General features: G+C 36.9%; 7 protein-coding genes across 10 annotated transcripts; 3 read left to right on the plus strand and 4 right to left on the minus strand.

Moving 5' to 3' along the window:
• LOC137730270 (E3 ubiquitin-protein ligase COP1-like) lies at positions 1 to 4,683 on the minus strand. Of its 4 annotated transcripts, none has more exons than XM_068469330.1 (14): positions 4,292 to 4,682; positions 4,109 to 4,186; positions 3,576 to 3,731; positions 3,150 to 3,476; positions 2,869 to 3,011; positions 2,714 to 2,779; positions 2,457 to 2,535; positions 1,960 to 2,115; positions 1,760 to 1,858; positions 1,518 to 1,622; positions 1,187 to 1,366; positions 975 to 1,085; positions 582 to 779; positions 1 to 330 (listed from the first exon to the last, which is right to left on the minus strand). In XM_068469330.1, exons 1-13 carry the CDS (start codon positions 4,673 to 4,675, stop codon positions 609 to 611), a joined length of 2,055 nt encoding a protein of 684 aa, XP_068325431.1. In that variant the 5' UTR covers positions 4,676 to 4,682; the 3' UTR covers positions 1 to 330; positions 582 to 608. The 4 variants fall into 4 exon arrangements, with proteins under 4 accessions (XP_068325431.1, XP_068325430.1, XP_068325429.1 ...); XM_068469329.1 differs by having other exon boundaries at positions 2 to 272; XM_068469328.1 differs by lacking the exon at positions 1 to 330 and having other exon boundaries at positions 418 to 779.
• A 1,299-nt stretch (positions 4,684 to 5,982) lies between these two features.
• Positions 5,983 to 9,609, minus strand: LOC137730272 (ubiquinol oxidase 4, chloroplastic/chromoplastic). The gene is made up of 9 exons (XM_068469332.1): positions 9,142 to 9,609; positions 8,758 to 8,941; positions 8,347 to 8,440; positions 7,732 to 7,847; positions 7,533 to 7,641; positions 7,104 to 7,172; positions 6,827 to 6,898; positions 6,695 to 6,742; positions 5,983 to 6,436 (listed from the first exon to the last, which is right to left on the minus strand). Exons 1-9 carry the CDS (start codon positions 9,291 to 9,293, stop codon positions 6,222 to 6,224), a joined length of 1,059 nt encoding a protein of 352 aa, XP_068325433.1. The 5' UTR covers positions 9,294 to 9,609; the 3' UTR covers positions 5,983 to 6,221.
• Positions 9,610 to 11,383: 1,774 nt separating this feature from the next.
• Positions 11,384 to 13,180, plus strand: LOC137730273 (uncharacterized). Its single transcript, XM_068469333.1, has 4 exons — positions 11,384 to 11,807; positions 12,025 to 12,474; positions 12,570 to 12,873; positions 12,955 to 13,180. Exons 1-4 carry the CDS (start codon positions 11,412 to 11,414, stop codon positions 13,086 to 13,088), a joined length of 1,284 nt encoding a protein of 427 aa, XP_068325434.1. The 5' UTR covers positions 11,384 to 11,411; the 3' UTR covers positions 13,089 to 13,180.
• A 549-nt stretch (positions 13,181 to 13,729) lies between these two features.
• Positions 13,730 to 14,299, minus strand: LOC137728633 (non-specific lipid-transfer protein 1-like). The gene is made up of 2 exons (XM_068467363.1): positions 13,956 to 14,299; positions 13,730 to 13,745 (listed from the first exon to the last, which is right to left on the minus strand). Exons 1-2 carry the CDS (start codon positions 14,297 to 14,299, stop codon positions 13,730 to 13,732), a joined length of 360 nt encoding a protein of 119 aa, XP_068323464.1.
• A 2,839-nt stretch (positions 14,300 to 17,138) lies between these two features.
• On the minus strand, positions 17,139 to 17,678 carry LOC137728634 (non-specific lipid-transfer protein 4.2-like). The gene is made up of 2 exons (XM_068467364.1): positions 17,344 to 17,678; positions 17,139 to 17,154 (listed from the first exon to the last, which is right to left on the minus strand). Exons 1-2 carry the CDS (start codon positions 17,676 to 17,678, stop codon positions 17,139 to 17,141), a joined length of 351 nt encoding a protein of 116 aa, XP_068323465.1.
• A 2,399-nt stretch (positions 17,679 to 20,077) lies between these two features.
• On the plus strand, positions 20,078 to 21,952 carry LOC137728635 (RPM1-interacting protein 4-like). The gene is made up of 4 exons (XM_068467366.1): positions 20,078 to 20,083; positions 20,886 to 21,383; positions 21,618 to 21,815; positions 21,923 to 21,952. Exons 1-4 carry the CDS (start codon positions 20,078 to 20,080, stop codon positions 21,950 to 21,952), a joined length of 732 nt encoding a protein of 243 aa, XP_068323467.1.
• Positions 21,953 to 22,825: 873 nt separating this feature from the next.
• On the plus strand, positions 22,826 to 26,676 carry LOC137730274 (EH domain-containing protein 2-like). The gene is made up of 16 exons (XM_068469335.1): positions 22,826 to 22,991; positions 23,094 to 23,173; positions 23,563 to 23,631; positions 23,735 to 23,789; positions 23,908 to 23,963; positions 24,050 to 24,089; positions 24,169 to 24,224; positions 24,483 to 24,596; positions 24,749 to 24,851; positions 24,939 to 24,988; positions 25,125 to 25,253; positions 25,362 to 25,613; positions 25,703 to 25,782; positions 25,880 to 26,006; positions 26,136 to 26,279; positions 26,370 to 26,676. Exons 1-16 carry the CDS (start codon positions 22,907 to 22,909, stop codon positions 26,553 to 26,555), a joined length of 1,626 nt encoding a protein of 541 aa, XP_068325436.1. The 5' UTR covers positions 22,826 to 22,906; the 3' UTR covers positions 26,556 to 26,676.
• Positions 26,677 to 27,130: the final 454 nt, after the last annotated feature.

The following is a 27,130-nucleotide window of genomic DNA, read 5'->3' on the forward strand; positions in this document are numbered from 1 at the left end:
TGTAACGTGTAAATCTCTCTCTCTCTCTCTCTCTCTCTCTCTATGTATACTCACCACCTAATATGAGTGACATAGAAACATGAGGGTACATATCTCCATCGATGCAAGTTGCTCTCCTGATAAAGACGGGCTGATCTTGTTGCAATTATGCTCGACACATGGGCTGTTTGTTGGGTACCACACCACGTTCCATCCTCCTACCTTACTCATTCATTGGCAATTGGGCATCCTTCTTTTTAGCTTCTGTACTTTCCAACTGGACTGAGAAGCTTCTGTACAGTTCAAATCACATTGACACAACATCGGTCTGAAAACATTTCCAAACGAGCTCTGAAAGGGAGAAACTTTTAAAAGAAACTGAACGATGTGTTCCACAGTGACAGTTTGAGTAAACATAATAAAGAAGACGGCCATCTGTAATTTTAATATATCTCTGTACTTTTTGATATTCAGTGTGAAACCATAACTAAAAGATTTCATCAGGGCTTAAAAACAGAAAAGCTAGCTTGATGTGTAGTAAGCTGCATCGATATACAATGTTCTTACGAATTGTAGCGATTCAAGTTGGGGTTATCAAATACCTTAAAACTTTACTTGATTACTGATACTCAGGCTGCAAGTACGAGCACTTTAATCGTTCCTTGACTGTTTGCAGTCAATATCATAGGGCTATCCTTCTTCCAACATACCGCACTGATAAAGTATGGTCCTGGATCGTCATCATTATCGCCTAAATCCGAAGAGCCAAATCTGTGCCAAGTCATAGGTTTCGAGATAGCCTGCAAGTAATCATCAAAACTGAATCAACTAATGTTGGTGCCAAGTATAATTTATAACAAGATGCCTCACAAAGCAGTGTAACATCAGGAATACTACTTTACAACTATGGCACTAATCCGTGTACTAACAATGCATCTTATGAGGAATTGTAATGTGTGTGGGGTTTTAACTTGTTCACGTGTAAATTTCTTTACCTTGTGGTATACGAATAGTTCATTTGTCTCGCTGCCGCAAGCAATGTATTCATTATTTACCGCAAGACCTACAAAGTTCTTCTCGTTCATGTGGCCTCTGTACATGCACAACTGTCAAAGTGAAAACAAAATTACCTCAGACTTTGTTTCTAAATTCATGAAAGTATCATAATGTGTATAGAAATCTAACGTGTCATAAGAAGATAACTCACAGGCAAGTTTTCCTTTACGTCCCACAACCGCAGTGTGCTGTCAGTGGATGCAGAAGCAAGTTCGTTGTTAGACAAGAATTTTACATACGAAACAGCTTTTCTATGCCCACGGAACAGGTGCAGTGGTTGGCTGATGTTTCTCAAGTCATAATAATGAATGTGATGGTCAGCAGAGCCAACCTGCAAAATTACTAAGTGGATTAGGGCAAGACAATACATACTAGTTTTGTTTAATCACCAATGGAATGGAATGAAACAAAAGGAATCAACTGTAAACGCTCGAAATATGGTGAAGGTTAGAAATTTGGAATTCTGAAGAACAGAAACATACTGCCACGAAAAAGCTGGATCCAGGATTATACTTGACAGAACATATATTTGCCTTCATGTCGATGTTAAGAACACTTACTTCTTGCTTTGTGCACCAAATTTTGACCTGAAAACACATGATGAGACTGCTTATAAGCAATTTAATATGGGCCACATGAGAATTTCATATGGGGTTGGCAAGAGCACTGAAATGTCATATTCTTCACGGATTTTCCAGAATGAACTTTACTCCATCTTGAATACCTTGCAGTCATCACTTCCGGACACAAGCATTGAAGGATCGGTGCATGAAAAATCAACGCTCCAAGCTCGCTTTTCATGCTCCTCATATTCCATCATACTCTGGTAAGAGAAGAGCCTTGTTATATAGTATGTGAACAAATGTGGCTGGGGCAGCAGAGGTGTGTAGATTGGCAAATATTTTAATGACAATCTTTCACTACCTGACGAGTATTTACATCCCAAACAGTTACTATCCCCTCGTAGTCGCTACTAGCAATATGGTTTTTAGTGTACATATTCCAGCTCAAGCAACTAAGTTTGGATCGTGAGGATATCTCCACAATAGGACAGTGGATATCGGTTGGTTCGTTAACCAGCTGAAAGTAATCACATTAGAACTTCTTAACTAGTCAATTAACTAAAGTGTAGCAAAAGTTGACGAGTATATATAGTATACACTAAACTGTAGTGAAAGCATTGTCTTATGAGAAAAATCAATAGTTATCTTAAAGTAAAATAAAAAATCAAGGAAGGTACCCTTGCATATTAAACTATAACAAACTACTTTTAATTAAAGATCAACTAGATTTCATCAGTAGCACTTGGAAGCAATAGATTGAGTCATCACTCAACATTGGCCCTGGAACATTATCCAGTTTAATAAAAGACTAAAAGTTACCGACATTTTACAGCTGCGAGGTATCTGTCCAATGCTTACCGAGGAAAATTCAAAAACCTTGATGCACCGTGAAACTCCAGCAGTAGCAAAGAGCTCTTCATCACGATCAAATTCTATACTGCAGCAAGTATAATGGGAATCTCAAATGCCAACAGATTTGATTGAAATTTTCACACACAATTCGCAAGTTGTAGTAACCAAATGGCATGATAGGTCACAAGCTAGCAGCCCCTAATGAAAGGGAGTCATCCAATTTTTACAAAAAACGGTGCATGAGAGTCGGTATTTAAAATCACCTTGACACAATATTAGCAGAGTGAAAAAGATCACCGTGACTCAGTTCAGCAATGACTCTCAATCGACTGTTTCAAGCAACCAAACAGGTATGAGTGACTATACCAAGATAGGATTCCCTAAAAGAAGTTTGAAATGATACTTCAGAAGTTTATACCTGTATTGTGTAAAGCTTGCAAACACAGATTGAAAATCTTCAAGGCCTGGATTGTAACCTTCTATGTCCATGGCGTTTGTGTCCTCTTCCTGTCTGTTCCAATTTCGTCGCTTTTGCAAGTAGCACTCTTGTAGATCATTAAACTGTTGCAAGTTGCACAGCAAGGAAAAGGAAAAGTACAATATTTAGAAAGCCTTAACATAACCAGAACATGCAAACAATCCTTGGATCAATTAAGCCGACAACAAACAGAACAAAAGTCACTTTGCAAGATTACTAACCTGCGAATGGACACGCCTTTTTCTTGCTAGTGATAGTGCTCCTGGTGTTGTAACACACTGCATTTCAGACCTTCCATAAGCATCCTTCAGTTGGAGCAACTTGGAGCTTGATTGCCCGTTTACATCAGCTCTCTTGTTCTGTAGGTTGAAAGAACTCATCCAGTCTTGCACATATTGCGTGCTGCAGGCAATGCCGTTGCCATGCTGATCACCGGGAACAAGCATTCTCAGCTTTGCGGACCTCTCCTGTTCCCAGCTGCATAGTTCTAGTCTATGCCTCTCAACGGCAGTAATGTCCTCCTCGATGTACCTGAGATCGGCTTCTAACTGCAGAGGGAAACAGAACAACATAACCAATCCCCGTGCCAAAAACAAAACAATTAGAAAACTAAAACAGTAAAACCAAAAACCTATTATAATTGGAACCTCATTGAGCTCTTGAAGCTTTTGCCTTCTCAGACAATGTAAGAAGCTAAGCATGATGTCCATGCTTTTCTCGGCTTCTTGTAGCTCCATTTTTCTCCTCTTCTCTTCAAGCAAGGACAAAAGGCCGTCCAGCTCTTTGATCGAAATCTCGCAGCCCTGTCTAAGATTGCCAAGAATAAGTCATTCAAGTAAATACGACCATTTTTTTCTTTCCCTTTTTCGATACAAGTGATATTGGGGTAGGGGATTCGAACACAATAACTTGGTAGCAGTAAAATTTCGAAACCACTTGAGTTAATTAAGCAAGATTAAGTCAATAAGGATACAAAATTTCGATTAATCGTGACAAACATGACTAAGGCTTGGAAGTGCTTTTAGCTAAAAGCGCTTTCGAATAACCAAAACGTTTCTAATAAGATTTTACTGAAAAAGTTACAATTTATTAAATATTTCGACGTTCTTGTTGAAATAAAAGCAATTATGAGTAGAAGTGCTTTCTAGAAAAGCATTTTCAAACGGGCCCTGATACTGACCTTGTTCAATTCCCGACTAAGAAGTTCAAACGGAGATGCATTCTTCGCCATCCGAGAATCCAAAGCATTTTTCAGCAACTGCAAATTCCAATGAAAAGCTACAAACTTTCGCGCACTTTCTCGGCAACCAAACACCAAAACACGTCCAAATCCAAAGCTGAAAAAAGCGGTAAAAGAACGAACCTTGTCGAGCAAGAAATTGGGGAAAATGCTGGCCGGGGTGAGGGAGCTAGCGCAGCAAGGGCAATCGCTCTTGATGCGGAGGTGAGTTGAAATGCAGACGTGGCAAAAACTATGGCCGCAGGCGGTGAGGAAGGCGTCTCTGATGATCTGCATGCATATCGGACACGTCATGTCCTTGTCCGGCTCGTCGTCAAACGGCGCCGTTTCGGCGGCGGAGTCCGTGAAGTGTTCGGATTTCACGGTGGGGACCAGCGCACCACCCATTGAGCTCTCTCCCATTGTAGGGACTGAAATAGAATTTAAGACTGTAGTGAGAGAAAGAGTAGAGAGAGAATTGAAGACTGTGTGTGTCTCGTCTGGGTGAAGCGTGCGTGAGTAGACCATTTGACTTGAAGAGTTTCTGAGGGCGATAACTGCGCACGTTAGGCGGGTAATTATTTTTTGTTTTATTTTATTTCATTTTTTTTAATTTGGGAGGGACGATCGAAAATTGAACACGACATACTAATTTAAAAGCTGGTGTATCAGAAACTAACTACCACTTATTAATAAAATGGAATCTTCCACCGAACGGATAAAGTTTTCAATATGCCGAGAACGCAATTTAGTATACAAGTATCAAAATATAATTGTTAAAAAAATTTCAAGTATCCGATCAATTGTATTATTGTATTTAATGTATCGAACTATATTATAGATAGAAAGATCTCTCATTCAAAGAGAAAGAAAAGGTCAAGAAGAAAGGACAGTGAAGGTTTACATCTATTTTTCTCCCTGGTACCACCAAGTTCGAACCACTAATTTTTATAGTTTAAATCAATTTAAGTAGTATCCTTTGTGTCAAAATTAATAGAATGAATTTGCGTATTCTTTATGCAGGTTAATTCGTGGATTTTTACCAATTTTTTCCTTCTAACAATTAACTAACTCGTTAAAATTATCGCTTTACTAAATAAAGAGTTTTAATTTATGGTAAACGATAAACCTGTAAAGTAGGCGCATGTTCGCTTTATTTTCTAACCCTTTCAACAACTAAATTGTTATTACACATGTAATTAACATAACAAAACGAGAATCAGAATAATTTTAATACGTTTTTCTAAGTAGATAAATAGCCATAATATTGAATGATGAGAGAATAGGATAGCCTATAGGCTATAGTGCGAGCCGGTTTGGTCATCAATCAAGAAGACAGTTCGACGGTTCGATTTCTTTTCTTGGCAAAAATGGCCCATGGATGTGGACCCGAGTTCGCTGCTAGTGATGGGATGATGACGCTGCTGTTAGATATTTTCTGTGGTTTTAAATGCAGCCGGACCCAGGCGGTTGGCGACAATCCAACGCAATCTAGTTGAAGGATGCACTTGTACAGAGGAAGTTTTAACGAAACACTTTCAATTCAGTATTGTTTATTTTTAACAAAAATGATATTTTTATTTTGAAAAATAACTTCTAATACTATTTACTTACCATACATTTTTATCATTTTAATTAAAATTCAAAATTTTCAAATTATTTTCATTAGTTTTCTTAAAAAGAAGATGCTCGGTTTGGGTTACCACATGTTAACGATTTTAGATACGTCCTCGGATTACTTCTGAAATAGCTAAAGGCGTTTTAGGACACGCTTCTAAGTCGTAAAAGCAATTTTTCAGTGTTTTTTTTTTAAGAAGTAACCAGGAAGAACTGGATTTTTAGTCAACACTCTAATCTCCGAAAGTGTTTCCTACATGAGCATGTTGTACATTAAAACCGAAAGCCCCGGCAAAAACGTCAAAGAAATGGGAAAGAACACCACATCCATGTCTTCTTCTTATACTTCTTTTGTAATTTAGATCTATACTATATCATTCTTCTGTATACAAATTTCTTTTACCATTCACTAATTGTACCTAATTTTCCTGTTTTCTCCTCTTGTATCGAGTAATCATCACTTTGCTGGCGTTGTTGTGACGGATTTCTTTATGCAATCTGCAATACCTTCACAATCTGTTTGAGGAACGACGCAGGTAGAGTCATCGTCTAAGGAGTCTTCCGTGCGTGCGTGAGGAGACGAGAGGTTCCCATGAGTCTGGCAGGCCTTCATTGTCTTACAGTGTTCAGCTTCATCATCTCTTATGTTCAGAAATGTGTCGTACAAATTCTCTGAAAATGGAACATTTGTCAAAAACACAATGCAAATTAGGTCATACCATCATTCTGAACTTATTCCCGCTTATGTTAGTACAAAGCTGTGCAAGACTATTTTAGGTTCCTGAGACTGGTCCCGTCCCAACTATTTATATAGCGGAAAAGAGACGTCATAGTTTCAACAGGATTCTAAAACAAAGTCTAAAATTGAGCAAACTCATAGGCATGTCGATGTATGAACTGACATTAGAAAATCAGAATCTGAAGACTTGCCTATTTTTGGCCTTCGAGAATTGGGAGGTCTTGAAGTTTGAAATTCATCTGCATAAAATTTGGGGGGAATGTTAAGTCTTCGTTGTTGCCTTTCAGGATACAAACAAAGACTGAAAAACAGACAAAACTTACCAAATAAGTACATGTCACCGCTAGTGTAGTATTTCACAGCAACCTCAGGAGCAGGCATCTTTTTCAAATCCTCTACAACAGAAGAAAATACCACATCAGGTTAAGTGAATTTGTATTCGAGGTCAGTGTAAGACAGAGCATTTTACAACTGATTGATTAAGATCATCACTTGGCCGTTACATGCTTAGAATATTCGATGTGATCCAACAAACACCTTTTTTGTGATTCAACCTACTTGGTCTTAAGGCATCAAGTCCTGAAAAACTCTAAATCGTACCTCCTCGGGCCTTGATAAACTTGTCGTAGGTTGAAAATGCATGGCTCTCTACGCATTCAGAGAAGTGATCTGCAATAGTGATCAAACAAAATATATGAAAATGCCTTTTAACATAAACGCTAGGCTGGCTAATTTTCTGGTTACCTATTCTACAATGCCCTTCGATTCAGTCACATAATGAAGATGAACACAAAAATGCAATCAATAGAAGACTACTCAGTGCAACAAGGGATTCGGAAAGTAGAGATTAGAATGTAATCTTTTAACGAAGTCAGCCATATACTCCGTAATCATTTGGTTTAGATGGAGAGGAAGTTCTTGTAAGTTTGCAACCAATAAGGATAATGCACCAACACAACGCTCGAATGCAAGTGAGGCAACAAAAGCAGAAGAATTATAGTACATTAAAAACTAGATGCTCATACTTACATGCCATCCTTGGGCTTATTAAATACATAAAGGCTGTCATAAAATAATAGAAGACTGCAATGTGCTGAGCAAGAAAGCGGTCAAACCACCAAGCATTTCCCCCCAATTCCTGCAATTAGATCCATATTCTATTAATTATATCAAGCAAAACATGTAGATATTAGATAATATTATGTTATTACACAAAGAAGATCCTTACTTCCATGATAAGCAAATGGTGCATCTCATTCCAGCTCTCAGCAAAATGCACCTTCAGATAATCTGCTCTTCTCCACCAGCCAAAACTCTCATACATGTGCAGAACAGACATAAAGGCTGTCAAAGATTTACCACAAAGACACGACTTAAAACTCGCAACTAGAAACCAGAGTAGATATTAGGAACACAACTACTGAAGAACGCACTGATCCACAATGGTCATTAGAATGGATTAACATATTCCTAAAAGGGTAAAATGCACAATTTGAGAGAAAATTAAAAGGAATGTAATGGCACACCCTTCCATGAAATCAATCATTATCATCTTGACCTCCAGAAGATGATGACACGAAGGCACTCCATATACCAGACCAAATCATAATTATAATAGATGATACGGTCAAATTTTGAAGTATGTGAGGGCATGCATGATTTGGCTGTACATTTTCTTGACTAACGTAACAATAAATATGCACTGCCTTCAAATGTGAGTTGTCCTCAATCATTTGAATGCTTAAATTCATCTTGCTTGAAAAGGAATTTCTTTGCATATTTTTATAAATACGAAGTACGGAACCCTTGCAATATTTACTAAAATTGGCGTAGTAGCACTCACCGAAGTAAGGAACCCTTGCAATAGTTTCCAGTACGAAGAACCTTGCATAATCTCGGTCCCGGTACAGAGTATCAAGTACCTTTATCACTGTATCCTGGAATGATTAGTAGAACTGAATTAAAATCTAACATCAATAACAACCGCCAAAGACAAAAGCTCCTAAACTTCCCAAAAGTGATATCAAATCAAGCGTATAATAAATCAACTAGGACGACATCTTAATACTAAAGTGCTAGGATCATCCTGAATATTCAACAAGAAGGTAACAAACTGCAATCTGTGTTTCACATTCGGTAGGTGCGCTGAATGAATAAAAAAAGCTACCAAATGATATAACATTTCTTCGAAAAATCGACATTGGAGCTAGGCAAGCACAGTAAAACGATTAATTTAACAAGAGTTATGATTTACCGTAAGGAAGATGTTGAAGGTTTGTTCACACTTGATAACCCAGCTCTCAAAAGCACTTGAAGACGAATTCTCTGGGGGATTCTCACTGCTTGCTTTCAATTCATCGAAGGTTGAAGCCTTGAACTCAAAGGACTCCTCCACTACCACTTTCTCTTCATCTTCTTGCAGAATAGTTGCTCGAACTCTATACGAATTTCAATACCAAATACCAAATTTTATTTATCAAATTATTAAAAAGTCCACAAATTTGAATTCAGAATCCGATTACAAAAATAACCCATAAATCACAAACACCAAAATTTAAGGTTTTCTCACAAATTGCAAGTTGGCAACATTAAAGAATCAATTTTTTTTAACCCATAAAGCGGTGGAAAACAGATATACCTGGAAATCGACGGACGAGCTGAAATGGGATTGTGAGGAAAACGATTCCGGGATGAAAAGGCTGAATTCTTCAAGCTCCTACTTGCTCCGAGAGAAGAAGGGCGGGAGGCGGAGAATGCAAACACCGTCGAAGACAGAGTCGCCGCCACCATTCTCGACGAATTTTGCAGAGAATTCAAACCCCCAAAAGAAAGTGGAAATCAAAATTGGAATTTGGTTTTTCGATTCGTCTGTTGGTGTGAAGGGAAATAGTCAACCGCCAAAGGGAGGGAGAGGGAGTGTGAAAAATAGCATCAAATATTGTGTCGTGTTGTAGGAAATGTGGGGAGGGCAGCATGCAACTATTGTTGATTTGAACATACAACATACGATAAGCGAATTAGATCATTTAATCCTAGAAATCTTAGCAAAATGATTCGGCGAAGATTCTTCTTCATGGCCGACTGCATTTTTACTTGGTGCTTTCTAGAAACACGACACAAATGACAGACATTTGTCTACACTTGAATTTTGTATTCATTTTTTCGTGGACGTGGCTGCTTTTATCACCAGTTGCTACTGGACTGTTGGGCTTTTGGTCTTTCTTGCTTTGATCACCCTTGGGCTTGAATTGGGCTTCTTCACTATGAATTGAAAATTAGTGGTTCTTTGTACACTTAAATTTTGTTTCTAGGCATTCATTAACTTTATTTAAAAAAAAATTGTATACCAGTATATAAAATGACCACAAGGTAATTAATGATTTCTTAAGATAAACAATTATTTTCCTTGGACATTGTTACTCTAAAAATTACAAAGCTTACGTGGCGCACAGGCCGAGTAACTAATAAGCTAACTACATCATTCGATTGAATACGAGGCGTGCCAACTCGTCGGTCGAGCTCAGCCAAGGAGTAAAATTTGTTGATGTTGCGTTGAGCGCGTTTCTAACTTCTTTATGTAACCAATCGACTGAAGAACTTCGTGACTGTTGAATTTTATAGTAAAATCAAAGAGAAAGCCTTCATAATTAATACAAGGAATATGGGCGTCCAAAGAAAATAAAAAATGGGTGGCCTGTAAAAAATAAATTCATAAAAAAGTAAAAGAATAGTATATTTAGAAGTTTAGTAAATTATTTTGGATGTACAAAAGAAATGTGTGAAAATAAATTGTGCGTCCAGAGATAAAATTGGGTGTACACATAACTACTTATTGAAAATAGGGTGTGCGATCTACACATCATTTTTTACTTCCCACATAATTTTTTAATTTTCTATCATCGGATCGAATGAATTGAAGAATATCAAATGACATAAACTAATAAGGGGTGTGTGAGAAGTAAAATGGGGTATGTGGATAACACACACCCATTAAAAATATAGCAGCTCTTGCATGTTATGGTCGGTCGTTTACTAAAATTCCCCTTTGAAAAAGCTTAATTAAGTTTTGTAATCGCTTTTATCAGAAGCACGGCGATAATCTTATATAAAAATTCATGCGGCGATAAAATCATATTAAAAAAAATTTTGTGTTCTTTGAACAAGCACATGCAAGTGCTTTTTGGTTAGAGCGGTTTTTCCCGAGTACAGAATGTCCGTCACAAGTATTAGGAAAATGGCGCTTCCTCTCGTGTTTTCTTACTTTGAGCTACCCTAAGTTAATAAGGTTTCTCGCTTTGCGAGAGTAGGGAAGAACGTTTATCCTAAATACGCTGCAAAAAAGTTATTTCTATGATTCAAACTCGTGACCTTTCGTGTTCTCTTACCTTAATGTAAATAACTAATAGAGAGATGACCACTGCAAAATGGCAATGCAAATCATGGATCAATCTGAAATTCTGAATGGTAGCTTTCTTTAAACCTTATGGTCCTCACCTCCTTTTACACGTGTACAGATATGCTCCTAATTCAATCAACCAAAACCCCAAAAAGACGTAAAAAAATTGGTTGCCCAAATTATTCATACTGTAACGTGGTGCATCATGATCTCATGATTAAGAACATTAAACATTATCTTAATCAAAGATGTTAAACACTTGTCTTGTGCACCTTGATTCAAGTAGATCTGACAATTTTTAAGTTAAATTATTTAGTTTAAAATTATCGGTCCGAATCCAGTAAAACAATAATCTGAACTACTCTAGTATACGAGAAATTCAACTCGATACAATTAGACAGACTTATTTAGGTCCGAGTTCTAACCTGACCAATTGGCCTAACTTGAGTTTTGAACTTATTTAGGGTCTTGCTTTTACGTTTTCCTCTGTTTCTGCTTTTGACTTCCAAACCATGGATGAACAAATGATCGCAAAACAAAGAGCCAATAGCTCAGACTACTTTGGCCGCGAAGGAAGTGAATTCAAGAGCTTCGGAGTATGCCTCAAATGGGTGTTCGTGGATCAGTCCAGCATATGGAGGACCGGACTTTCATGGTCCGTCTTCTTCGTCTTAGCCATTGGTGTACCACTCGTGTCTCACTTTCTCCTTGCCTGCTCGGACTGCGATGCCAATCACAGCCGCCCTTACCATGTTGTCTCCCAACTTTCGCTTTCCTTGTTCTCGGTGCTCGCATTCGTCAGCCTCTCTATCTGGACTCACAGATACGGTTTAAGAAAGTTTCTCTTCCTTGACAGGTTATATGAATCAAGCGAGAAAGTTCGCCATGGATACAAACAACACTTCCAGGTAAATCCCAATTTAACACGTATGTATAGATGTTCTTCCCAACTCTTGCAAAGCGAGGAGCCTTGTTGGCTTGAGATCACCCCTAACATTGTGATTTTTTATTGATAGTAAATACTTAGATTTATAGTTATCAATATTGCGTCGATATGAATCTCGCTCCAGCTAAAGTTATTGAAACTTTGATCTCTAATCTCGAATCTGGTATCTGGTATTGCAGAATTCGATGAAGCTCCTTTGCTTGATCGTCATCCCCTGTTTTGTATTAGAGTGTGTCTACAAAATATGGTGGTACGTCTCGGGAGCAAGCGAATTGCCGTACTACGGCAACATCTATTTGAGCAACAGCATTTTGTGCATGTTGGAGCTGATTTCATGGCTCTATCGAACCACAATTTTCTTCCTCGTTTGTGTTCTGTTCCGGCTCGTTTGCCATCTTCAAATACTTAGACTACAAAATTTTGCACAAGTTTTCCAAGAGGAGACCGAGGTCGAGTTGATCTTGATGGAACACCTCAAGATCAGACGGAACCTCCGGTCAATGAGCCATCGGTTTCGCATATTCATATTGTTTTCTCTGATCATGGTTACAGCAAGTCAGCTCACTTCTCTGGTGTTGGTAACAAGGTCTAGTGCTCATGTCAACATCTCCAAGGCCGGGGAGCTGGCGGTAATTTTCAATTCAACTCTATTTGTTACATTGGAAAGAATCGAACTCTGAACCTGTCCAAATTCTAACCCGTCAATTCTTTTTATTTTGTGCAGTTATGTTCCATTAGCCTAGTGACTAGCCTTTTCATTTGCTTGAGAAGTGCAACCAAAATAACACACAAGGCACAGTCAATTACCGGCCTTGCTACAAAGTGGCATGTGTGCGCCACATTACACTCTTTTGATTACACAGAAACTGAGACTCCGATGGCTCCGATTTCTTCAACTCCGGCGTTTCCTTTTGGTGTCGACATGGAATCGGAAGATGAAGAAGGTGTAGAAGATGACGATTTGGACAACACGAAGTTAGTACCAATTTACAGTCAAACAATCTCGTTCCAGAAAAGACAGTCTCTAGGTTAGTAGTAACAGATCACTTTATAAAATTATTTTTACCATTTGAGTTTGTAGCCATTAACTTGTGGTCTGTTTTTTGCAGTGACATATTTGGAGAACAATAGAGCAGGGATAACAGTTTTCGGATTCACGGTGGATCGAATGTGGCTTCACTCCATTTTTGCAATTCAACTGGCTCTTCTGCTATGGCTGCTGAACAAGACGCTGGGTGTTTGATGCACCCATTGCCATTGAGGATGGTACCAAAACAATGTAGGTGTATGGGTCACTGAACTTTTTCTATGGAAAATGATATCGAGAGATTTTGATTTGAGGTCATTATATATTTTTGAAATTAGGATTCAATCAATCAACATTTGTGTTGTTTGCTACCGGAATAAGCCTAAGCACATCAGTTCACCTTGTGCTGCTGGTGGAGATGAGATTTTATTAAATGCTTGGTGGGTAGTTTTATTGTTAGAAATTTCATACAAGGCTCGTTTAAAAGTGCTTTTAAAATTACCGAAAACACTTTTAGAAAATGTTATTTTATTCCAAAAGCACTTGAAGTGTTATGTGCAAGAAACACTAGTTATGTGATTTTTTAGAATTTACCTGTATGTTTTACTAAGTATTGGTTCCAAAATTTTATGGCCAAATTTTATAGCCTTAAAGATTAATTGTTAATTATTGTAATTGGAGACGAAAAGGAAATTCGGAGAAGGGTAGAATTCCATTTGCATAATTTCTTTTTAATACATATTTTGGATGTACGAAAGGTAATCAAACACTAATTAATTATTTGTACATCACAAAACATCTGTGCTGATCCTTCTCCTAAGTCTTATTTATCGCATCATGCAATGCACGCACACCCTTCAGACTCGAGGAATTCTGCACATCACAATAGTAATTAAACACATTAGCCCATATCAATGTATGAACAAAAAATCTAGAATATCGTTGTTAGCCAGCACTTGAAAACAGTCATCATGCACATTTTCATTATTTCTTCGGTCAAAGGACGAGTGCAAGACGATTTTTTTAGTGTTAATAACAGCTTATATAAAAAAATTAAAAATTAAAAATTGAGAGAGTGCTTACGCTTCACAGTCCATTTTGGGGTCGAGAGGAACGGGAAGGGACACATGGCAGAAGTCAGGAAGCTGCCTGAGTCTGTCAGGGTTGATCGGAATGCCAGCAGCTGCTTTCTTGAAGCATTCACAGAGGTTCCTCCGACACTCTCTGGTGGTAGCCGCATCATAAACGGTTTTCACACCAATGCAACAAGTAATCGGAGGAGTCCCGGGGCCGGACCCCGTCAAGTATGCCTTACATGGCATCAAATCCATCAAGGCCTCTTGGCATGTGATATCGCCATTTGCAGGACTTGCATGGTTCAGAACCATAACCATCAACCCGATAAGGATCACCAATTTCATCTCCATTTTCTTTTGGAACACAAAAATAAGGCAAATAGTGATTATAATTTGCTTGGATATGCAAAAGACTTGAAGCTTTGGGTGTGGCTTGGAGCATGAACTGCATGCTCTATTTATAGTGGAGTCGCGGGCTGCTTTTTGGTAGCTCATTTAATGTGTAGAGGTGCAGTCAAAAAAATTTCTCCTTTTTAAGAGAATTTTTTTCTAAACAGCTAATTTTTACTTAAAAGTGTAAACCATGTCAGACCAAAAGAAAAACAGGTTTAAAACTATGTAAAACCATAGGCGCCAGTTGATTAAAAGCATTTTTTCTTGAATTTGAAGCCTCGACCCTAAATATTTGTGTAAAACAATAAGAAATAGGCAATACTAAAGCAGATAAAAGTTGCCCAAACAATTAATATTAAAAATCTACACAATGATCAAAATCTAGCAAAATTCGTATCTTGATGGATAATTGTAATTTAATTCTTTTATCTTGTTAAGTTTATTTTTGGGTTCAAAAGATTATTCATGTAGATTGTGGAGTTTGGATTAGGGGGGTATTTCCGACAATTTCTGCATATAAACAAAACAACAGCTAGTTTTCCAGTTGGGAGTTCAGAGGGTTATGTATCTATATAGCTGGTTTTTACATATATGGAGAAGAAACGTTTTCTATGCTGGTATAAAACGCCCTTAGAGTTATAGGCCAGAAATAAATACAAACCTCAACATTGCTGAAAGCATGCTTGTATTCCATTAAAATTCAAAACTAACAGGCTTGAAATTAAGCCGTTCAGGATTAAAACGCAGGTCTAGTCTTCTACTGTTTGTAGGAAAGCGTGGTGAATTTCTTGTGTTTGTTTGCGCAAAAACAACGTGTTTCAGTATTGGAACCAGTGCATGCATTGTGTTCGATCAGTACAAAACAAAAGCTACACCCAAAGGCATGTCTAATATTTGAATCCAATTCTCAGCCAGAGAAAATAACATTTAATCACTACTATCAATTCGTACTTAATATTTCAGGATGTAATTAGGCAGCAAAAAATTGGTGAAACTTTGATTTTCCAGCTAACAAAGAAGAAAGACCAACTTGAACAATCCCGGGTTCGTTTGTCTTCCTCCTTAGAAACACTGGGCTAACACCAACTCACATTACGTACTATGCAGGTCAAGTTTATGAGTTATGACAGATACTATATATCAATAACTTAAGATTATTACACTGACATTGAATATCATTATTAGGAGTGTCACAATACGGGGAGTGGCTAGTGGCCTTATGAGGATGTGAAGGTAAAAGAGTCCTACATCGATAAAAAAAGAAACTTTGCAAAGGCTTATAAGAGGTTGACTACTTCCCACATTACTAATTGGTTTTATGATGAAAACTCAACTTTTTTCCAACCCAACTCTTTATAAGCTCTATAAAGTTTCAAAACTTAGTTTACGATGTGAGACAAAACTTTCATACACACGCCTCATCACGTGTATGTTTGATGACACTCAAGTCAAATGCATGAACGACATTTATTGGATGATGTTGGCCTTCAAAATTTGACCAATGTGCCAGATATGTACCATGAAGAAAGTTAATATTTATGTTAATGCATAATCATTTTAGAATATAGTTGTTGGTTGGGCCTAATAAAATGGGTTTGAAGAGTGCCCACTGAAGGACGAGAAGGTCAACACGTTAGATTTGCAAGCCAGCCCAAGGAATCTAGATGACAAAGCACCACCACAAGAACGAAAGACGACATCCCACAACCCAAGATTGTCCACTGACAATAAGAGACAAGTGCAAAACTTAAAGTACTTTCTGATCGCTTGAGCTAGGTGGCAGGCTTGACAACTTTTTGACATGGAGCTCCAAAGACAGGTTTGCCTAGACATCAACTCCTAGCCACGCATTGGCCATCAACGGCCAAAGAAGTTTATGAAGAGAGGTCTAGCGCGCCAGGCTAAAGTGCTTTCCAACCACTTTTGAATGAGCAGGACGCTAGATTCGCGTCGACCCAAGAAACTGTGCAAGTAACTCTGAGCGAATACCGCATCTTCTCCACATATGGAGTGAATAATAGAGGAATAGCTTATAGGTCGTGTCTAGGGCAATGAGAGAATTAAGAGCCCAGGACTTTTGAGGCTCGTATAGGCCTATATAAAGAGACCGAACACCACTTATAAGCTGTCAGATTCACGAAAAGAAAATTATATTACACTATTATAGAGCTCTCTTGGAATCCACATCACATATATATCAAACCACTATAGGAGACATAGCCCATTTTTAAGGATGAACCACTTAAATACTTGTATCCGTAGTTTAGCTTTATATCCCATACCCGCCAAGGGTAAACCATACAAGTTTTTGTTCACCTCCCTGTTTTGAGCATGAACGATTCCATATAAAAAAAAAAATTGGAGCAATGGTCCTTAAACTTTGTTCCAATTGGAGCTTTAGTCATTGAACTAATAATCCGTGAGTATTGTTCTCTAAACTTATAATGTGGAGCAATTTGTTAAAAGGCTTGGTAGTGAAGTTGGGAATTCTTTCAAGTCTTGGTGGGTAATTTTGTTGTTAGGAAGTCATCGTGTTTCTGGGAATGCATGTTAAATTTTATAACCGCAAAGCTTAACTGTTAATTAGTTGGAGCATAGATTTAGGAAAATGAAGAAATAAGAAAGGAAATTAGAGAAAGATAGCATTCTATTTCCCCACAAGTGCTTTGTAATGCATATTTTGGATGCACAAATAGTAATCAACCACTTAATAAAAACACATCACAAAACATATGTGGTTTAGCTAATCCTTCTCCAAGTCTTATTTATAACATCTGTGGTTTTGCGTGCACGCCCTTCAGACTTGAGGAATTCTGCACGTCACAATAGTAATTAAAAACACATTAACCAGTGTCAAATTATGAACAAAAATCTTAACAAAGTGTTGTTATCACTCTAAAGTAGTCATTGTGTTCTTTTTCACCATGAACGGGTGCAAGATGACTTTTTTGATGTGTGGATTATAGCTTAAACAATAAATGAGTGAGAAAGAGAGTGCTTACGATTCGGAATCAATTTTGGGGTCGAGAGTAACGGGAGGGGATACATGGCATAAATGAGGAAGCTGCATGATTCTGTCAAGTCTGAGTTGCATTCCAGCAATTGCTTTCTTGAAGCATTTAGAGAGTTTAATCTGAGATTCACTGATGTTAGCAGCAGTTAAAACAGTTTTCAAACCATGGCAGCAACTAATCGGAGGAGTCCCAGGGCCGGACCCCTTCACGTATGCCTCACAGGGCTTCAAATCCATCAAGGCCTGTCGGCATGTGATGTGGCCATATGCAGGACTTGCTTGGTTGACAACTATAACCATTAACCCAAAAACCAACGCAGACATCATTTTCATCTCCACTTTCAAACAAAGTAAGCAAACAAAAGGAAATGTTGATTATAATTGACTAATTTACTTGGATAAGCAGAGACTTGAAGATTTGGGTGTGGCTTGGACCATGAATTGCATGCTCTATTATAGGGAAGTTGGAAGCAGCTTTTTGGTTGCTCATGTGCTTTTCTCCTTCTTAAGGAGCTATACTTTTTTCTCCCTTCTTACACAGATTTCTTTTACTTTAAATTAAAAACCTCACCAAAAGAAAAACAGGTTTAAAAATGTGTGAAACCACAATTGCCAGGAATGCTAGGAATACCATCTATTTAAATCATATTTTGTAAACTATGTAAGTAAGAGGTATTAGGTTCAATTATGGTTTCACTTAATACTTGTAAATGAGAGGTTTTAGGTTCGATTTTCGCCAAAGGCGAATTTGAACCACACTATTGCTAGCTTGTGAGGCTAAACCCACATCCTCTATTTTAGTGTAAATAATATCATTTGTTTAAATAAATAAAAAAATTATTGGGTTCAAAATATTATTCTTTGGCCATTTTCGACAAATTATGCATATAATTATACAAAACAACAACCAGCTAATTTCCAGTTGAGAGCGTTTTATATGTTTAGCTAGCTTTTACCCTATCTGAGAAGAAATGTTTTCTTTGCTGTTAAAACGCTTTCTAATGGCTGGAAATAAACAAACCAGACCTGCGCTGGAAGCATGGTTCTTTTCCATTAAAATCCAAAACTAAACAGGCCTGAAAGTAAGGGGTTCAGGATTATAACGCAGCTCTATCTTCTACTATTGAATGGACCGCGTGAATATATTTCTTCTGTATGTTTGCGTAAGAACGTGTTTGGAAGTTGGAACCAGTGCATTATAAAAACTGTGTGGTCAAAGGCGTCCTTCTACTGGCTATTGGGAATTCGATTGTCTACTATTTAATCACCATCGATCCTATCTATTCGTACTTGAATTTTTAAGTCAGCAAACAAATTGTTTAGGAGTTGATTTTCCAGCTAACGAGGAAGACAAACCAAATTAAACAAAATCCTGGGTTCGTGTCTTCCTCTATACGAAGCATTTAGAGAGTTTAATCTGAGATACCACAAGGATGATCATCAATCTCTAATTCATGAACAACTGAAATATATTGGGTTCCAAGGTTAATGCATGTTTCCTTGTAGGGGTGTCACCTAGTAATTAAGGTAATGTTAATAATGTGCCGTATCTAATATTATATAAAAGGAATCATGCATCTGTGTATTATTTCTGTATTAATTATATCCAACATCGTACATATGAACAAGCAATCATATAAACATGCAATAATTTCTGCATCGCCTAGTTTCCATATGTTCCCATTTTTTTTCCCGCACACACTCCAGGTTTTTCGACTTGTATATGAGCTCGCTTAGAAGAGTAATAAATAAGAAAAAACACATGTCCCTATAGGTATACTCTCATTTACTGCTCTCTCTTTATGATCCTTTGATGATGATCAGTTGCATTTTACCATTTTTTATCCCTTCAATTAATTAATTAGAAGGAAACGTTTTTCTTATTTTTTGTGTTGGATTAGAATGGATGATCAACAAACAAACTGCAATTCTTCTGTCGACATTAAGCAGGTTTTTGGTTTTGTCTTCTGTATTTTTAAATCCTGATTATTTGATATCTTGCTTTAGGAGTCCTTTTAATTAAGCCAAATAATTTTGCTTATTTTGTTCTTCTTTACTATATAATATTCATGTTCGTAATGTACTATATTTGTGTAATTTCCCCATAAAAACTCTGTTCATGGGAATTTTACACAAATATATATGTATATAGTGAAATGAAAAACAACTTTGGAATAATGTTTAACTTGTGTGGAAATTCCAAAACCAAAACAGAGGAGTACTTGTGCAAATCGAGCATAATGACGTTCTAGAATTTATACAATTTTGTGTGAAAATTCGGAATTGAAGAGAACATGCGCAAGAGGACGAAGAACCTCCACTTTCATGGCAACCATGGCATACATATGCTTGTTTTCTTGTTCTCGTTTGTTTTCTTTTGTTTTTTGTTAAAATAAAAAAATAAAAATCACCTATAGGAGCTTTTTTTTATGAATAAATTGAACTTATAGTATAAGCTAGCAAACAAATACACCGTTTGTCGAGGCTTTGAAAAGGTTTACACGCTTAGCAAACTTTGTAACCATCGGATCGGCAATTTTCTAAGGCACGTCCATGTCCCCCAATTTTCTTGGTGCTCGAAACGCGTACGGGATATATTCTCTGAAAACAACAAGTAATCGGATCAATCACCCTTCTTCTATAGTTTTCGTCTTCCCCTCCACTTGTTGTTGTTCCTCTTCTTCTTAAGGACTTATTTTTGCACAATTTATTCACCTGATATTATGGCCGTAAGTTATTTCTGTTTTTAGTATTGAAATTCTTACTGTATATTATACTTTATTCAGTATTACAATTTTGCCTTATAGCTACTAACTGTATTTTTTCATTTTTGAAGAAATTGATCATGATTTGTGTGTGTATATATATATATATATATTATGATTTTAGGGCCATATATTAGATTAATTCATACCGTAAAGGCGGTTTTTGAATTGATAAATGCTGACAATCTTTGTTGATTGATCCTAATTAGAAAATCTTTGATACTATCCAATGTTTGACTAAAATCATATTGAATTTCATTTTTAGGAAATTGTCTAAAATGATCAATTTTCAAATCTCAATTGTAAAGTGATCAGTTTCAGTGTCTTGTCAATATTTGATTGCTATATTTGGTCAGTCATTGATTATTAATTTGTTGATATTTGGTTTTTGTGTCGTTTGATCTTTAATTTTGACTAGTAGTTCAACAATTGTGATATAATGTTTTATCATTTTAGTCAAGATCCCTTGATTTTTATGTCGTTGGATCTTTAATTTTTTGACTAGTAGTTCAACAATTGTGATATAAAGTTTTATCATTTTAGTCAAGTTTCCTTGATTCTTTATATGAGTATAATTTGAAAACTTATTTACAACGCCATCGCTGTTGACGATGCAAATCACACACTATCATGTGTTTTAACTTCTTATATAACGTTGGGCGAATTGTCCAGAATATAATTACAATGTCATCTCGATTCATGGAAGTCCTCGTGGAAGATTTTTGTTGTTGTAAGAAACAATATTAAAAAGATTAATTTGTTGCAGAAAAAACCCCATGTCCCAAAGTTTGGGGACTGGGACAGTGACAACATATCATACACTGCATGTTTTGAAAGTGCTCGTAAAAATGGAGTGAAGGGAAATCCAAATGATCCCGAAGACAACCCAGAGGCCTTCAAGAGCATGCTCAAGTCCTCCGCCGCACAACCTGCTTACATATCCACGAGTTCGAGCAGCAAACCACGAACCTCAAGCGAAAAAGTACGCCAAACTGAAGGAGACAATAGCCACCGTGCGCATGAGCATAGGGTTTCTGGAGGGAGCCGCAAGAGTTACACATCGGAGTCTGGCAGCGAAAGGAGCAACTCTGATTATTCGCTCTTGCAGCAACAACCGAGACACCACCGTGAGAGATCTGATAGAAAAAGTAGCTTGGCTTCATCAGGAAGTGATCGTAGTCATAGCGCTTCCAATTCCCAGAGCAAGCCTAAAAGTACTGGCAGTAGCACTCATCAGTCCAGTAATCATATTCAACACGATACTGTAAGTTCTCTTCATTTTTCTCTCTACAGTAACGGATTGATAAAACCTTGTCACCGTCAAATGGTGTTATCAATCCGTTAATGTCATAAAACACATATCAATTTACTAATGTTATGCCTTCTTTTTATGTAACATAGTACTTATCTTCAACTGTTATATTATAGCTCGTAAATTGTGATCGTCCCACTTACATAGAATTCTTTGCTAAAGTATGCAAGATTTGTAATGTGACAGCATACTAGAGTAGCTTCAATACCCAAATTTGGGGATTGGGATGAAGAAGATCCCCAATCTGGTGAAGGTTTTACTTACATATTTGAACGAGTGAAAGAAGAAAAGAAAACTGCATCAAAGTTCCCAAATGTGCCTCAGCAAGCACGCAACAATCTCAACAGCGCAAATAAAAGTGGAAAATCGCCTTCCAAATCAAAGGTAATTTTGCGGCCAAACAAAGTATCGTAATTACATGTTCTCGACAGTTTAAAATTTCATCGACAAATTACTGTTAATACATAAATTTTCCTTATGTTCTTGCGCAGAGTTGGTGCTGCATATTTTCAAGTAAATAGGGCAATGACATTGAGATGATCATGCTTTGGTCCTTTTATGGCAAGATAAAGAAACTCAATTATTCTCTAGTTTCTCTGAGACCGGACAGTTTATTATTTTTTTCTTTTTTTTAATGAAAATTTCGTTGTCGTTACTGAGTAATTAGTAATTGTTCATTTTTTATGCAACAATTATTCCTGATTGTTATGTGTTTAATTTTCTTTGGTTATGTTATGATTTCATGTGCCTAATATTTATGTTGATAAAGAATTTCTTGCATTCTATTTTGTTAATGTAAGTATTTTTTTTTTTTTTTGTTGGAAGAATTAATGGAAGTATATTTGAATCGAGTTTGTTTACAGTAGAGTTGCTATTCAAAGTTTTTTTTTTAAAACATGAAGTACTTCGATCTAAAGAAATATTTGACGCTGCATTAACGTTTTAAAAATTATACAATCAACCCGATTTAGTGAGATAAATTTTTATTGATGTTGTTTTGAAAAATTATTATCCAACAAAATAAAAAGTAATCGAAATTAAATGGCGCTCGAAATTAAAGTTCAAAACTTCAAATTATGTTATTGTTCGTCGTTACCCAAATTCAAAATTATGGTAGGTCAGAATGCCCTACAAGAGGCCCCATCATCTCATATTGTGCTCCATTACCCCAACGGCCCGATTATATCCCGTCGAGCCCCGATGGGGCCCACTTTCAATATCCAGCTCCATCACCATGATTTTCACATCGCCCAACCGTTAAAAGTCAATCAAAATCATGCGTGTCGCTCCACAGCGACCCTGGCCCCCCACGACCCCAATGCGACGCCGTTTGCCATTGCCTTGGAAATAAAAACCCAAGCGCCAAAAGCTGTTACGAAAACAGAGAAAATTCACTCACACTCTCTCTCTCCCTCTCCCTCTCTCTCTCTCTGGTTTTCAAATTTCTGAGTGAAGTTCCTCCTGTTTTCGTCCGAATGGAGATTGGATCGGGTCGGACCGGTGTGTGCCCGAAAGAGCATCAGAAGATTTACCAGGAGTGGTTCAACTTGGTTGATTCCGGTGAAATATGTTTTCCTCTTTTTCTTTCGCAAATTTTTGATTAAAAGTTTGGTTTTGAACTTCTGATCGGTTGCCTGTTAATCGTATTGCTCTGATTGTTAGATGGCGATGGCCGTATTACTGGAAACGAAGCCACCAAGTTCTTCGCCATGTCGAAGCTTTCTCGAGAAGAACTCAAGCAGGTTTTCATTCTTTTGCGATAGCAGGCTCATAGTTTTCTTTATTTATAGGGATTGCTTATGTAGAAGTCACTTTTGCTCATAAGTGCTTTTGGTAAAAACACTTTGAAATTTTTATAAAAGTCTAAATACTTATTTGAAAGCACATTACTGGTGCTCAGAAGCACTTCTATATATGGTGTCAATCACAGTCAAAAGTGGTTTTGGTTGTGAGAAATGAAAATGCTTTTCTCTCTTCCGTAAATAGTACCGAAACTATTATGTTCGACTAGGAAAGTATGATTGTATGGTTTTGCCCTCAGATCGATATGATTGGAAGTTAATTTGATTGTGTTTGGGATTAGGTATGATTGTTTGGAACTCACCTTTTGTTTTCTCATTTATCATTCAAGGTTTGGGCGATTGCTGACACGAAACGGCAGGGATTCTTGGGGTTTTCGGAGTTCGTTACTGCAATGCAGGTTGTGCATGATTTTTGGGATATATTTCTTGATTAGTGTATGCTTTATTAGCTATTGAGAATTGTAATAGAATCTTACCCTCATGTGTGGTTGAATTTGGTAGATGATTTCCTTGGCACAAGAACATGAACTAAGCCCAGACGTCCTCAAAACCGCAGGCAAGAATCTCCATTTAATATTGTATTTTCTGTTTTCGTAAATATGGAAGAACCAACATATACATTTTATCTAGGTCTCATTGATTTTGTTCCTCAAGTTATTCATGTTCAATTGCAGTTGACTGGGAAAACATTAAACCTCCAGTTATAGAAGGTTTGGATGATTTGATAGCTGTGAGTGTCTTCCTTTTACCTCCCTTTTGATTTTATATCATACATTGTGACTTTCACTTACTATTTTCTCGATTCTGTACTGACAGAAAACCAAGAGTTTAACAACATATGGAGTTGAAGTAAATGGTTAGAAAATCGATCCAACTTTTATGGGAATGTACTTGTTATAATCTTGTACTGAATGTCTTCCTTGGCAATGATGTAGAAACTGCTCAATTTCAACCATCAGTTCAGCGGTTTGGTTCAAAATCAGCAAAGAAAGTAAGACCAGATGTCCATTGTGCAATTGATTACTGCTGTATTTTTATACTCGTCGTATGTTTTTTCATGAATTAAACAATCTCCTTAACGAGTTTCTTTACTTATTTGATTGAAAGGAGTTAGTTTCTTCTGTATTCTAATTCATCGAATATTACATATTATCTTTTTTGTCATCTATAGATCAAACTGTTTTTACATATTTATGGAGGGATATGTTCTCCTTCCTTATTGGCTGACTATTTTAACATTTTTCTTCAGCTCCCTCCTAATGCTGTGACTTCTATCGTTGATGGCTTGAAGAGATTGTACAATGAGAAACTAAAGCCTTTGGAACTTGCATATCGTTTCAACGATTTTGCCTCTCCATCGTTGGTGAGTGGATTTTCTATATGTTTTTGGATGTATAGTTCACCTCTTTATTCTTCATAGTGTGTTGGGGAATCAAATATCCTTTTGCTCTTCTTTGCACTGTTTCGTTTAGATAGTACATTTGCTAAACATATGGCTGATTTATTTCTTTGCAGACTAATAGTGATTTTGATGCTAAACCCATGGTCATGCTTTTGGGTCAGTATTCAACAGGGAAAACAACATTTATTAAACATTTGTTACGATGCGACTATCCAGGTTGGTTAAGGTATCTCTATTTTATTTTTGAAATGAATAATTGGCAACCTTAGCATTGAAGGGCTTAACATTCGCTTGTTGGAACAGGAGCTCACATTGGACCAGAACCTACTACAGATAGATTCGTTGTAGTGATGGTATAATTGCTAACCACCTGGTTTCCTTCTAAAAGTCTATCAAGTTTATCATTATTTCTTTGTACACTCTGAATTTTATATTGTATGTTAAATTTTTTTGGTAATTTCTAATTGTCAATCACAATTCGATTCTCAGTCTGGACCTGATGAGAGGAGTATTCCTGGAAATACTATAGCTGTTCATGCAGACATGCCTTTCAGTGGTCTAACAACTTTTGGAGGCGCATTTTTGTCAAAATTTGAGTGTTCACAAATGCCACATCCAGTGAGTTTTGAAATTTTTATAATCCTCTATTTGTATAGCATTTCCGTTGATTATGTCACCATAGTCTTCCTCTTGGAGTGTTTTAACCTTTCTTTTTTTTTGTTATAGTTGCTAGATGAAATTACATTTGTGGACACCCCTGGAGTTCTATCTGGAGAAAAGCAACGAACACAAAGGAGCTACGATTTCACTGGTGCTATATCATGGTTTGCAGCAAAATGTGATGTCATTCTTCTTCTGTTTGATCCTCATAAGCTCGACATCAGCGACGAGTTTAAGCGTGTTATTTCATCTCTACGTGGTCATGATGACAAGATTCGAGTGGTCTTGAATAAAGCTGATCAAGTTGATACTCAACAAGTGAGATGCACCTCTATTTTATATTGCATTCATTATACTTTTGTTGAAAGCAAATTTCAAGTTATTAACTTTTCGTTTACACACTGAAGCTGATGAGAGTTTATGGGGCATTGATGTGGTCGCTTGGAAAAGTTTTGAATACTCCGGAGGTTGTGCGTGTTTATATCGGGTAGGCTTTCTTTTTTCCAATTTGTCAATTCTTTGGGATTGTTTTCGATGTGTAATTGATCTTGATCGAATATTGGTATTTCTTCATGGCTTTGCAGCTCATTCAATGATAAGCCTGTCAATGAAGGACTTGTTGGCCCTATCGGTAAAGAACTGTTTGAAAAAGAACAAGATGACCTCCTATCCGATCTGGTTGATATACCGAAGAAAGCATGTGATCGCCGGGTAGGATTATATGCTTCCCATTTCGATCTTTCTTGATTTTGTTTTGGTTGATATACGAAAGAAGGCTTGGTTGCTCTTCTTGCGCGCATTGCGTTTGAATCCCAAAATCTATTACTTCGTATGTTGCAGATCAATGAATTTGTAAAACGTGCTAGAGCTGCTAAAATTCATGCCTACATAATGAGTCATCTGAAGAAAGAGATGCCTGCTGTGATGGGAAAATCTAAGGCTCAGCGAAAACTCATCGATAACCTCGAAGAAGAATTTGCAAAGGTTTATCGATTCTTAAACAGCACTCTTCGATCTTTAAATCTGTATCTTTGGAGGCATGCTTACTCTGGTTAATTTTTCCAAAAAAAACAGGTTCAGAGGGACTTCCATTTACCGGCTGGCGACTTTCCAGACGTGGAGCACTTTCGGGAGGTGTTGGGTGGCTACAGCATCGATAAATTTGACAAGTTGAAGCCGAAAATGATTCAAGCTGTGGATGACATGCTTGGCTATGACATACCTGAGCTCCTGAAGAAATTCAGAAATCCCTACAATTGATAGAGATTAATATTTGATTGTTGCAGTTTATTTTTAGTTGAGTACTTTTGAGAGATTGCATTCTTCATGGGCATGTAAGAGATGGTTTGAGGTTAATAATCAAAGTTTTAACCTTTCTTAAGCTAAATAATCATTAGCTTGAAATATTGTTAAAAAGGAGAATTTAAACTTGGACGTTATAACCAACATGACTAATAACGTTTTGTTGTAGTAAATTAAATAATTACTATAGGCTTGTTTGAAAATGTTCAGGGAAATTGATTTTGAAGAAGAAACATATATGTACTTCTTGCAAGAAGTATTTTAGTGTTTTTTGAGAATCAACTAAAATTTTTATTGAAAATTGATTTCAAAAATATTTTTATCAAAATTGCTTTTAGTAGTTATTTAAAATACAATTGCGAACGAGTTCATATGTAATTAGTTTCTTAATCGCTCAGCGTGGCAATAATTGTCAAGAGAGGATCTTGGAAATCTTCCGATTATATTCGTTCATTGTATATTATGCGATCAATTTTTGTTAGTATTGTTTATAGTAAATTTTAAATAAAAAAATTTATAATAATTTCTGACTG

The sequence above is a fragment of the Pyrus communis genome, chromosome 3 (genome assembly GCF_963583255.1).
Source record: "Pyrus communis chromosome 3, drPyrComm1.1, whole genome shotgun sequence".
Taxonomy (NCBI): domain Eukaryota; kingdom Viridiplantae; phylum Streptophyta; class Magnoliopsida; order Rosales; family Rosaceae; genus Pyrus; species Pyrus communis.